This window comes from Trachurus japonicus, chromosome 9 (genome assembly GCF_045865225.1).
Source record: "Trachurus japonicus isolate A0001 chromosome 9, Traja_1.0".
Classification (NCBI taxonomy): Eukaryota; Metazoa; Chordata; class Actinopteri; order Carangiformes; family Carangidae; genus Trachurus; species Trachurus japonicus.
The window spans coordinates 737,145-750,623 of NC_140915.1; the positions used below are offsets into that span (position 1 = coordinate 737,145).

General features: G+C 45.7%; 2 protein-coding genes and 1 long non-coding RNA gene across 3 annotated transcripts in view; all 3 read right to left on the minus strand.

Annotated features, from left to right (window-relative positions):
• LOC146980441 (protein NLRC3-like) overlaps nucleotides 1-13,479 on the minus strand; it is a 140,337-nt gene that overhangs the window by 32,159 nt on the left and 94,699 nt on the right. The window lies entirely within an intron of this gene.
• Nucleotides 2,906-6,828, minus strand: LOC146980442 (protein NLRC3-like). The gene is made up of 6 exons (XM_085787889.1): nucleotides 6,821-6,828; nucleotides 6,605-6,683; nucleotides 6,245-6,470; nucleotides 5,582-6,084; nucleotides 4,340-5,346; nucleotides 2,906-2,984 (listed from the first exon to the last, which is right to left on the minus strand). The coding sequence occupies exons 1-6, from the start codon at nucleotides 6,826-6,828 to the stop codon at nucleotides 2,906-2,908; spliced, it is 1,902 nt and encodes a 633-aa protein (XP_085644015.1).
• On the minus strand, nucleotides 6,856-10,353 carry LOC146980443 (uncharacterized). Its single transcript, XR_015036624.1, has 3 exons — nucleotides 9,919-10,353; nucleotides 9,138-9,254; nucleotides 6,856-6,963 (listed from the first exon to the last, which is right to left on the minus strand). It is a non-coding gene; the product is annotated as an uncharacterized LOC146980443 (long non-coding RNA).

Consider the following 13,479-nt stretch of genomic DNA (forward strand, 5'->3'; position numbering starts at 1 on the left):
CCAACGCGTCCATCGCGCCGCGCTATCGCGTCCATCGCATCGCCCGGCGCGATGACGCGTCTAATCGCGTGTTTGCATTGACTTTACATGTAATCTCGACGCGCGATGAAGCGTCATCGCGTTTGGTGGGAACACCCCGTAATAGAAACCATCTGATCACAGTGACAGGACGGATCAGGATCTCATGATCAATGACTCTGTTCTTCTCTGCTCTTCACACAGATCAGCTGCAACACACTGACTCACTGGGATCAGTCACATCATGTGGAATAAAGCAGCCGTCCTCAGGACCAGTCCTGAGCTCCATCAAACCTGTCCACACATTTTGACTGGACTGAAGTCAGAGTCCAGAGGAAGCAGAGAAACTGTAGAGCAGAGAGAAGCAGGCTCAGCTCAGAGCACATGGACTCAGACAGGAAGTGAAGCTCCAGCTGCTGGAGACTTTCATTAAGGAGCCACTTTGTGGCTTCATCTGATCTGGAGTCAGCACACACACAGTCTGAAAACAGCTGTTTGATCACACACACATTCAGCCACAAACACTGATTATTACACTGTTCACTACACTCACTCTCTTCTGATTGACAGCTCCAGGCCTCTGGACAGTGAGGACATCTGGATGTAACACTGTGATTGACTGTCTCCTCAACACAACAACACATCTCATCAGGACAAGACCAGGATCTCAGAGAGACTGAGCTGATTATTGATCATCAATATCTGACCAGACAGAGAGGGTTGGAGACTCTGGAAAAACGGTTCTATCTGGCCACATTTTGAAAATACAAAGTCAAAAGTCCCAGCCCCTTTCCTCAGACTTCTCTCTGAAGCCACGCCTTCACCTTTACGTGGACCTGGGTGAAGACTGTGATCACGCACGCGAGAGAGTGAGATGGCAGCTTGATTGGGCATAGGCAGAACCAGACATGAAGGCATCTGATCGGTTTTTCCTTTTCGGAGCGAAAAGCATGTATTGGTCAGAGTTTTGTCTATCCTGCAGCTGCCACAGAGGTCCGATTGTTTTTGTTCCTTTTTCTGAATAGATAATGTATTGACTACTCTCAGGATAGAAGGACCATTTCACCCAGTATAACAAAAAGTGTTTCTGAACATGATTACCAACCATAACTTTAAACCAGCAGCAGCTGAAATGTTTCCTCATCAACTCTGAAATAAAGTCTGATCCAAACATCTGGAGAGACTCAGAGCACAGCTGCCAACATCTGGTTTCATCATTGAGATCTCTTCTACTGAATATGAAACAGTGAGTTATGATGAGACACTGAAGTCATCAGGAGGAGAAACTCCTGATCCCAGTAGTTCATCACTGTGACTGATGAAAGCTGCACAGCTCATGTTTGAAACACTCAGAGATTTTGTCTTCAGTATAAACTGTGTTGGGACGAGTCAGACTGAGACAGAGGACGTCAGTGGAGTGGGCGGAGCTTCACTGTGGCCTACACCACCTCTGGATATGGTCTGAGTGATCAGATCTGATGTTATCAATGCATCAATCACCTGAGACTGATGTTAAAGCAGAAGTAAGTGGTCCGGTGGTTTTGGCTAATGCTGCGTTCCAGGCAGGCTTTTGAAATCATAAATTACAGCTTCAAGTCACAACTTACGACTTTGTAGCGTTTCAGGCAACCCACTCGTGTTTTTCCGACCTGTTTTACCGGTGAAAGTCACTATAACGGCCACTCGTAACTTCTGACCCGTGAACTCGTACCAGATCGAACTGGTACAACTTCACGGTCGGAAAAGTACGAGTTTCCTTGAACGCACCATAACAGTCCTCGTCGCTACGTCACCACATTCACGGCGTTCCTTGGCTGCACACATAGCCCTGCATGCCGTTCTCTCTCCTCATTGGATAAAAACTGTAGGATACGATGAATGTTTTCTCTTCGGCTCAGAGCAGAGCAGAGTGACTGACAGACCCGTGTTTCAGTCCAAACACTCTATGTAAGTGATTGCTGTCGGAAGATATAACTATTTAAGACTTATATTAACACAAATATATCACTTACCTCTGCTTTAAAGCTATGGTCTACGATTTGGAGCATTGGTAATTATTATTAACATCGTTTATACAGCGATTATGGTCCTGTGGTCCGATATACACAATATAAATAGCAAAAAGAACCAAAAAAATCCATTCAGTCTATCAGCCGTGGGCCTGCATAGAAATTGACCAATGGGCGCCGCGCGCCCCGTCTCGCGCCAATTGGCTCGTATCCTCCATCCAATCCCCTCGTCTCGCCTGCTCCTCCTCGACCCGCCTCGTCCCCACCCCCTCCGCTTAGAAACTACAAGTAGTTTGTAACCGCTCTGAGCTGCTCAGCCACAGACACATGAACCCATGAATTCAGCGCCTGCTGCCCCCCACCCCCGGTCGGTCTGCCGAAAAAAAGCCCCACTAGGATTCAGAGAAGAACAGTACAGAAGCACAGAGTGTTGCTGCCCGTATTACTAGTACCGGTGCCGCGTCGAGTCTCCCTGATCCTCTCCCAGACACACAGCCGCTTCCAGCTGCAGCCTGACCGGGGTGCTCTGCACCCTGCACACCGCGGCCCTACTGAGCTGCTGGTCTTCCTCCTCTCCCTGTCACACAGCCGCTTCCAGCCGCAGCCTGAGTGGGTCTCTGCACTGCGGTGCTGCGGAGCTCCAGGTCCCGGTCTTTCTGCTCCTCTCCCCCAGACACAGCACCCTGTGGCCGGTCACGCAGCGCGAGGAGTCTCCCTGTAGCATGAGGCTGTGCTAATGGTTGCTAATGGCGGCGCTGCTCGTACCAGCGGTCGCCCGCCGCGGTCCCGTTGCCGGGGACGGCGACGACGGCAACTGGCACCGCCTCGTTACCGGCAGCTGGTGCACAGCGGCGGCATCGGGGCTGGCGCCGCCGCTGTTAGTAGGCTAGCGCCGAGCACAGCCTCATGCTACAGGGAGACTTCTCGCGCTGGATGACCCAGGACAGGGTGCTGTGTCTGGGGACGAGGAGCAGGAAGAGTCGGGGCCTGGAGCTCCGTGGCGCCGCGGTGCAGACAGACCCGGTCAGGCTGCTGCAGCGGCGGTGCTGAGTTTATGTTGGTAAACAGGTAATCTTTGGTTTTATTGTGGAAGATGTGACTGTGAATATGACATTTTACTCCGCACTCGAAGCCTCTTTGGTTTCTGCAGGCAGCAGGCTTGTTGCTTGCGCGAGGAGGCCCCGAGGGGCGGGCCATACGAGCTCAGAGGGGAGGGGCGGGGGTGTGTGAGAGGTGCTTTTTTCAAATTTTTCTCATCCTCTTTCAAAACGTAGACCATAGCTTTAATACCAGGTGTGACCAGGTGTGAACGGGGCCATAGAAAATGTTCCAGCTCCTCCTCCTCTATCAGACAGTGTGTGTGGCTGCAGCAGCCTCTCCATACCTGAGAGAGTCCAGTCTACAGTCTGGATCTTTCAGTCGAGCAGACAGCAGCTTCACTCCTGAGGCTCCTGGATGGTTGTAGCTCAGGTCCAGCTCTCTCAGATGGGAGGGGTTGGAGCTCAGAGCTGAGGCCATAGAAGCACAGCCTTCCTCTGTGACCAGACATCCTGACAGACTGAACACACACAACAACACACAGGAACCCTCTGTCAACACCTGCTGATGTGTTCAAGTGGCATCAGATAAACAGCTGGATGGATCCTCACCTGAGAGTCTCCAGTCTACAGTGTGGACTCTCCAGTCCACCAGACAGCAACTTCACTCCTGAGTCCTTCAGGTTGTTGTTACTCAGGTCCAGAGTCTCCAGTCTACAGTGTGGACTCTCCAGTCCACCAGACAGCAGCTTCACTCCTGAGTCCTGCAGGTTGTTGCTACTCAGGTCCAGGTGTCTCAGACTAGAGGACTGGGAGCTGAGGACTGAGGACAGAGCTTCACAGCTTCTCTCTGAGAGGTTACAGCCGCTCAGTCTGAAGAGATGATCATGAGGAATTAAAGAAGAAAGGGATTTATTTTCTGTCCTGTTGAAAAGACAGAAGTGTTTTTATATAATGATGAATAAATCCAACTATCTCTACACTTACAGAGCTTTGTTGGAGGCTTTGACCACTGGCAGCAGCCTCAGAAGAGCCCCCTCTGAAGCAGAGTATTTCTTCAGGTCAAACTCGTCCAGATCTTCTCCTGATGACAGTAAGATGAAGACCAGAGCCGACCACTGAGCAGGAGACAGTTTATCTGTGGAGAGACTTCCTGATGTCAGGGACTGTTGGATCTCTTCCACTAGAGAACGGTCATTCAGTTCATTCAGACAGTGGAACAGGTTGATGCTTTTCTCTGCAGAGGGAGTCTCTTCAATCTTCTCCTTGATGTACTGAACTGCTTTCTTACAGGACAGTGAGTCACTTCTTGTCTGAGTCATCAGACCTTGTAGGAGAGTCTGATTGGTCTCCAGTGAAAGACCCAGGAGGAAGCGGAGGAACAAGTCCAGGTGTCCATTTGGACTCTGTAAGGCCTCGTCCACAGCGCTCTGGTAGAAATGTGTTGATTTGTCTCCAAACACTTGAGACCACCTGGATGTGGTTTGCTGTTGTGACATCAGGTTGAGTCCAGAGTTGATGAAGGTCAGATGGACATGAAGAGCAGCCAGAAACTCCTGAACACTCAGATGGACGAAGCAGAACACCTTGTCCTGGTACAGGCCACTCTCCTCTTTAAAGATCTGTGTGAACACTCCTGAGTACATTGAGGCTGCTGTGATATCGATGCCACACTCTGTCAGGTCTGATTCATAGAAGATCAGGTTTCCTTTCTGCAGCTGCTCAAAAGCCAGTTTTCCCAGAGTCTCAATCATCTTCCTGCTCTCTGGACTCCAGTGTGGATCTGTCTCAGCTCCTCCATCATACTTGACCTTCTTCAGTTTCAAATGAACCACCAGGAAGTGGATGTACATCTCAGTCAGGGTCTTGGGCAGCTCTCCTCCCTCTCTGGTCTTCAACAGCTTCTCCAGAACTGTAGCAGTGATCCAGCAGAAGACTGGGATGTGGCACATGATGTGGAGGCTTCGTGAGGTCTTGGTGTGGGAGATGATCTTTCTGGCCTGCTTCTTATCTCTGAACCTCTTCTTGAAGTACTCCTCCTTCTGTGGGTCAGTGAACCCTCTGACCTCTGTCACCATGTCAACACACTGAGGAGGGATCTGATTGGCCGCTGCAGGTCGTGTGGTTATCCAGAGGCGAGCAGAGGGAAGCAGCTTCCCCCTGATGAGGTTGGTCAGCAGCACGTTGACTGAGGTGGACTCTGTCACATCAGTCAGGAGCTCAGTGTTGTGGAAGTCCAGAGGAAGTCGACACTCGTCCAGACCGTCAAAGATGAAGACGACCTGGGGGCGGTGCGTGGCGCAGTGGGTAGAGCGGCCGCCCCATGTGGGGGCTACGGTCCTCGCCGCGGGCGTCCCCGGTTCGAGTCCCGCGTCGGGCAGACCTTTCCTGCGTGTCATTCCCCCTCTCTCTGCCTCCCCATTTCCTGTCTATCTCTACTGTCATCACTATCAAATAAAGGCAAAAACCCGAAAAATATACTTTAAAAAAAAAAAAAAAAAAAAAGATGAAGACGACCTGTAACTGATCAAACCTGCAGATTCCTGCTTCTTTGGTTTCAGAGAAGAAGTGATGAACAAGTTCCACCAAGCTGAACTTTTTCTCTTTCAGCACATTCAGCTCTCTGAAGGTGAAGGGAAATATGAACTGTATGTCTCGGTTGTCTTTGTCTTCAGCCCAGTCCAGAGTGAACTTCTGTGTTAAGACTGTTTTCCCAATGCCAGCCACTCCCTTTGTCATCACTGTTCTGATTGGTCGGTCTCTTCCAGTTGGGGCTTTAAAGATGTCTTCTTGTCTGATGGTTGTTTCTGGTCTGTCTGGTTTCCTGGACGCTGTTTCAATCTGTCTGACCTCATGTTCATCATTGACCCCTCCAGCCCCTCCCTCTGTGATGTAGAGCTCTGTGTACATCTGGTTCAGAAGGGTTTGGTTTCCTGCTTTAGAGATCCCCTCAAACACACACTGGAACTTCTTCTTCAGGGCAGATTTGAGTTTACAACGACAAACTGCAGCAAAATGTTCTGAATGAAAACACAAGAAATCAGACCAATAAGAAAATATAATGATAATGATGATAATTCCTCTAAATAACGACTTTATGAACACGTTTCCCTCCATGTGCTGATGTAAGTGAACGTCTCATTTGTCCATCATGTTGAATCTTTAGAGAAATCCTCTTACTCTGCAGACGCTCAGCCAGCTCCTCCTGCTTCATCCTCCTCAGGAAGTTCACTGTGATCTTCACTAATGCCTCTCTGCTGCTCCTCCTCTGCTCTTCATCCTCACCATCCAACACCTCCTCATCCTCCCTCTGACTCCCTGAGCATTCTGGGTAATCTGGACTCAGAAGCTTGTGGATCTTCTTCAGCTCGTTCTTGACAAAAGTGACCATGTTCTCCTCCAGCAGCTGGAACAGAAACTCTATGAGTGACAGCATCAAACTAAAACCTGACAGACTGACAATCCACTGGTGTCAAAGTGCAGCATGGAGATGATGGTGAACACAACAGATGTAACAGCAGCTGTTGGACATGTCCTCACCATAAATATGGAGTCCAGGTGTGTTTGATGCTGCTGGGCAGACTGACCACTGGGAACCTCTGACCTCTCCTGGTCCACTCTGTGGAGGAATCAGTGTCAAGTCAACATCAGCACAGAGAGATAATACAAGATGGACTTTATATGTCCCCTGAGGACGTTCACAACAGACACAGACACTTTGGTTTCAGACCTGGTCCAACAACACATCATACAAACTGGTTCATTTCTACAATAACCTGAGTCTGATCGGATCAGCTGATCCACGTCCTCCTTTAAAGTCAATGATCCGGCCCTTTGACCGGTTGCTCTTTAAAGACAGACAGCTGGGTCCAGGAGAGTCTGGTCTCTGCTGCTGGATCCTGAAACAACAACACAACTGATGTTAAATAGTTTAGATACATGGAACATGAATACAGAAAAGTTTTGCAGTTTTATGCAACCTGGCTGAATATTTGTCAGCTTTCTGCAGACCCTGGATGACGATAACAGATAATGTGTTATTTGCATTTCAGTGCCCCAATCACTCCCACTATATGGCTATATTCATAAACTCTTGAATGGACCTAAATATTGTCCAAAGTTACACCAAAGTTACATGGGTGAGTAAATGACCTTATTTTATGCCAGAAATAAGGTCCAGGTTGTAAAAGACGTCACTTGTCCTTTAACATGTGGATGTTCAGGTAGGGACAATGGCCCTCATTTATCAAACTTGCGCAGGATCTGGTGTAGATTCTGGTGTAAATATCAGTGTACGCCAAGTGTCACGTGTGATTTACTAAAAGTGTGTACGCTGCTGATTTCGGCGTAGAACCGGCGTGGTGGTGATAAATCCGGCGGCTGAGAACGAGCGTCATTTAAATGTCACGCCCCGATATATTCCTGCTTTAGAGGCGTCGCCCTGCCCCTTTTACCACATGGAGACACGGAAGACGGCCAAGAAGAGGGACTTTACTGGCGTTACCGCGTTGAACAGGGAGAGGGCGGCAACATTAAATATCTGGACATTGATAGACTGATAGTTTTTGTGATTGATAAGTGTCATCCCGGTGGATGGAGGCTGCAGACGCACGTGTCACCGACCACGTCAGGAAACCCAGCGACCTCATGAAATGCTCCTGCAGTTTACTAAACACAAGTGACTGAGGAGAAATCATTTGGCATATTACTGCTGCGAACGCGACTTTATGACCATCAGCACCACTGGCATGGTTCGGCTGATGGAGGGATGTGAAACACCGGCCTGATGTCCTGCTGACAGGTCCCGGTGGCGGGGAAGAAAAAAAAAAACACTCCGCCGTGGAGATCAGCTGCACCTGGGCAGGTAGCGGAGCCCCCCACCCCCTGGTGCCCGGCAGAGAGAGAGACTGAGGGCTACTTTTTATCTTTTTATTAGGGCTGTCAGAGTTAACGCGTTAATCGCGATGAGATTAATTAAAAAAATTAACGCGATTATTTTTTTTAATCGCGGTTAATCGCGGCCCATTTTGTCCTCTGTCTGCTGGACTGGAGGACTGGAGTGTGGGACCTCCAGTCCAGTAGGTGGCGGTAAGGCACCTTCAAGTTGGTTGCTACACAAATATACACAGTCTAACATATATCCACAGCTCCATCCATTCATTTTTTGACGGCTTTGTTGTCAACAAATGCACATGGCCAGGCAGAGGCGTAGCAAAGTAAAGGGCAATTTCCACTGGATGCAATTCGTTTCAATTCTGTGTGAGTTTCATGCATCATGTGTTATGATTAGGTACTAGGCCTACTAGGTCTGGTCTAAAAGTTATTTGTCTAGAGATTATAACACTTGGAGTGTTGAAAGTCCAAAGCCCATATATAATATTTTTAATAGAGATTAATCGCGAGTTAACTATGGAAAAAATGTGATTAATCGCGATTAGAAAAATTAATCGTTTGACAGCCCTACTTTTTATCAATATAAACAACAACAACATGTGATCCACATCGCTGCGTTATTAGACTATGGTTTAATAATCATTTTGACACAGCAGCACTCCTTCCTGCATGTTCTACGCTGGTTCCAAATGTGCGTACACCTGGTCAGAGCTGGGGTGAGATTTGTGCGTACCGTACACTCACGCTCAGATTAATAAATGCCGATCCTTGCGGTGAATTTGGTGTACACCCATTTTTTTGGTGTACGCAAGTTTCATAAATGAGGGCCAATGTGTATCCGAGTTATAACTCTGATTTTATGGAGAATCATTGAAATTTGACTCCACAGGAAGAACGTTCAACAGAGACTCGAAAGCTTTGAAATCTAGTTTTGTCTTACATCTGATCAGCTGAACCTAGTCCTCCTTTAAACTTAATGACGTCATCCTTTGACCGGTCGCTCTTTAAAGACAGACAGCTGGGTTCAGGAGAGTCTGGTTTCTGCTGCTGCATCCTGAAACAACAACACAACTGATAAATCTGCATGTTGGAGAAAAACTGATGAAAAATATCTTCAATTTTTCAATAAACACAACAACTGACTTTTAGAGAGAAAAGTCTGACTGTTTTAAACTCTGACCTTTGACCTCTGGTCCTGCATTTCTTAGAGGGAGGGGCTCCCTCCTCTCTGTCCTCACACTGATCCATGCTGCTGAGCTCACATCCACATCAGCTCACACACACTTTGTAGCTTCACCTGCAGAGGAAAACACACATCATTCATGTGCACAGCAGCTCACATGTCCATCATGTCTCCAGCTGCTCCTCCACTGATTGGCTCTTCTCCTCTGCTTCATATCAGTGTCAGCTGAATGCAGTCACACAGCAGTGAGGAAGAGGAAGCTGCCATCAGCTGCTGTACTTCTACTATCAGTCCACTAGATGGCGTCATGAAGCTGCAGATCTGAGTGGAGAGACTGGTGTTTTTGCTGCAGTTTATTTCTCCCACTGAACCCTAAATATTTAAAACATTACACAGTAGAAGAACTGTGACTCATGTTTCTACGTTGGACCAGACGGCTGCATTGTAGAGGGTAGGCACTAAGCAGCAGTAATGAGCTGCCTCATGGTTTTAGTATGATTATATTGCACAAGGTCACTGCTGTTTTGTTTTGTGCCCTGTTTTTGTCTAAAAGCACGTTGTGGCCAAAATAAAATACATTTCATTGCATTTTAAAAAAAGAGTTCCTATTAAACCATCCACGGAGAAAACAGGAAAAAGAGTAAGGGGCTGTAGGTGTTCACACGTTAGGCACCTTAGCTACGTGAAGCACTTTGAATGCAAAGTTTGTCCCGGTGTAGGTAGTAAACTTATTTCACCTCACAGCTTCATTATCACAACATTCAGTCATTTCACTCACTGGAAATTCAGAGAGAGAACAAGACTCTTCACTTATTGTCTCTGTCAATCCATTCATCGTCTGCTCCATCAAATTTCAGGAAACAAAGTTCGTCTCAGTCTGAGGCCACGTCTTGTTTTGTCCACAGCAACAATCAAAGAGACAAAAACATTCAGTTTACAGTCAAAGAAAACAAGGAATTCTTCAGTGTTTGAGGCTAAAAACTGAACATTTCTGCTTGAAAAATGTAAAACTGTTGCAGCTCTAAAAAAATTCTTCAGAACAATATTGATGATTTGTGTCCAATAATCAATAACCCAGAGTGTTTGCTGTGTGTAATCACAGACATGAATGGTGGGGACACAAAGACAGTGTTTTTAATCTACAACCTGCAGCTGGAAAGTGACCAGTAGCTTCACCTGTCAGGTACATGAGCTGCAGTACAAGCAGGAAGTAGCTCAACAAGGAAATACTCAAGGAAAGTACAAATACCTCACAACTGTACTGCACTAAATGTACTCAGTTACTGTGAAGAACCTGTTGCTGAACATTGATCAACACTGGAAAATCAATCATCAGTCAAGTCTCAGGAAAACCCTGATAACAACATAAGGTGTTCAGTATTGATCTGTGATAGGCAGTATTGGTATTGATTAGTGATACGCAGTATTGATCGATGATCAATCAATCAATCAGGCTTTATTTGTATGGCACTTTTCATGCCCACGACAGCTCAAAGTGCTTTACATGATAAAAACAAGGAACACAGGGGACACATATTGGGAGACACAGCCTACTACATACGCATTCACACAAGAACTTTAAAACACTGGAAGTTATGGAGAAAACACCATCTAACAGTCTGTAATTAGTGATAGGCAGTTACAGCCCATATTGATCAGCGATCAAACATTTTAACTTTTACCTTACCTTAACAGGTGAAAAAGAACTGCCACGAAAGACGCTGGCTCAAAAGTGAAAGTAAACTTTGAACAGGCAGTGGGGGGAGGGGAGGAGGTCACATGATCTGTGTAAAGGTCAGTGTATTACTGCCATCTAGTGGTCAGTTTTCTTGTCAAGGGAGCGGGGTATAAAAGGGAGGAGGCCTCTGTCACCTGTCAGCTCTTCCTGTGGGTGTGTGTGCTCACCTGTGCACATCTCCACCATCCTCCCTTTGTTCTCCCCTGGCTGGCGCAGTGTTTGTGCTGCTGGCTTTGTTTGGACCATGTTCGTGGCTTTTTGAGTGAGTTTTCTTTGTAGAATTATTTGTAATCTTTGTGTTGGTGCAGTTTTCCTTATAGTTTGGTCTTGTTTTGTTATTTGGAGACAGACGTTAGAGTCGGCACCTTCCATTCTATTAGCTCCCTTGGTTTGTGGAACAAGGTGTGTATCAGAATTTTGGGCTATTTCTTTATTTTTGATGTCTTGTTTTATTTTTTGTTTTGGGGTGATGCCGTTCACATTATATTTTAATTCTTTAAATAAGGTTTTAGTAATATTGTAATGGGTTAATAAAATGTAGTTTTGTTTGTTTGCTTTTTTTTTCTAGTGATAAGTTGGGTGCTTCTTGAATCTGTGTTGGGGAAATTCTATGTGAAGTGTAATGTGTTTAACTTTTTCTTCTTAATAATAATAATAAACAATAAACTTATGCACCCGTATGGAACTCTCCGCCTCCTTTCTCGGGGAACCAAGGGCCGCTACAATCTGAGTGGAGAGACTGGTGTTTTTACTGCTGTTTATTTCTCCCACTTTAAAATATTACACAGTAGAAGAACTGTGAAGTACAGACTCATTGTTCACTGCTGTTTTTTGTGCCCTGCTTTTGTCTGAAAGCATGTTGTGGGCAAAATCAAATCATTTTCATTGCATTAAAAAAAGTTCCTATTAAACCATCCACGGAGAAAACACGGAAAAGAGTGGAGGGACTGCAGGTGTTCACATACGAGGCAACTTAGCTGCGTGAAACACTTTGAATATGAATTTGAAAGTTTGTCTCGGTGTAGGTAGTAAATGGTTTTGGTTATTTATTCTTTTATTATTATTATTATTTATTTTTATTTCATGTAGCATGTAGCAAATAGACATTTAAATGTAAGTAACGAGTTTTTGCTTAACAGCAGAAGTTCAAGGGGCCTTATAACATATTTGACTGTTAAAATACGTGAAGTTAATAATGCTAATACGTAGCCACCGGAATGTAGGACCAGCTACGTGTTGTAGCTTAAGGCTAACCTGTTGATATGAGGAGCTCAGTTAACGTTATTAAAAGTAGGCTAACGTTAAAGCCTAAAGCTCGGATGGTAACTTCTATCCCATTGTAACTGTGGAGGTGTTGTAGGTATACCTCACATCAGGTTAATTAGTTCTTGTTGTAAGTTGTGTAGGCTGCAGTTCACTCCTCTCCTGTGCTCAAAGCTGAATGCAGCTGATATATAACGTTAACGATGGGTTGTGAGTCCCGCTGTATTTCTAGGCTGTAAAACTGTAAACGTTTGCATTGAATACAGAGCTAACCTTAGGATCATTATTAATGTTAATATCATACAATCATTTCACCTGTTGACATAACAGGAAATGTGCTGCTTTACATGTCGTTTTGTTGTAGGGAGCAAGGAGCAGACAGAGGAATTTATAAAACTCCGTGGTCTGAACGACAACCTCTTCACCGGGGCCAAAAACACGGCCACACTAGGATGGAGGTAACTGTTAAAGCATAAATAAATAGCCAGTTTGTGTCAGTCCTGATGTCACTGTTCTTTAAACAGAGATGGTTGCCTAGGACACAATCTATCTGCCACATACAATGCTGTCTTGGGAGCTCTCCCCAGGAAGTTTAAACCCCATACAGACCCCTAGTCACATGACCACCCCCCCAGTTTCGGGGGTGTGGTCATGTGACTCTGGTTTCACTAGAAACCAATCACAGGACCACCCACTCTGGGTTTAAATCCCTGGGTTTCTGGCACTAGTCTCAGAACTGAAGAAGCCTCTTGGATGAGGGGTGAAACATCTTCAAGCAAGAGAAGAAGTCCAGTTGCTTTTTACTAAAACTCCACAAGAAGTCACTGATGAATCTTTACATATTTTTTATATGATCTTGTGTGTTTACCTTTTGTCAATACTTCTCTCTTGTTTAGAACAATCCTGGAAAAAATGGGCCTGGAGGGGAAGGTGGAGCCCCAGCAAGCAATAAAGAAGTGGGACAGCTTGAAAAAAAAATATAAAGTATGTGCAGGTTTGGATAATGATATGAAAACTACATTTGTTTTACCCAAGTTAATAAATACTTTGATAAAGGAATGTAGGCACCTCATGGCATGGTCATATAAACTTAAAAACACAGTCCTTCAATGCGTTTTGGTATCAAGCCTTCATCAGGAAGTTAAACATTAATTTTCCTTGTTTCTTTATCACTACATAAATCCCATTCCAAAGAGCACCACAAACAGGTTTTTTTTTTGAGTCCATGAAGCACTCCTTTTTCAAGACTTTTTAAATAAACACTTTACAGATAATTGCTGTTATTCATGTGATTGATTTCCTCTGTCTTAGGATTGCAAAGATCCAGGGACAGGGCAG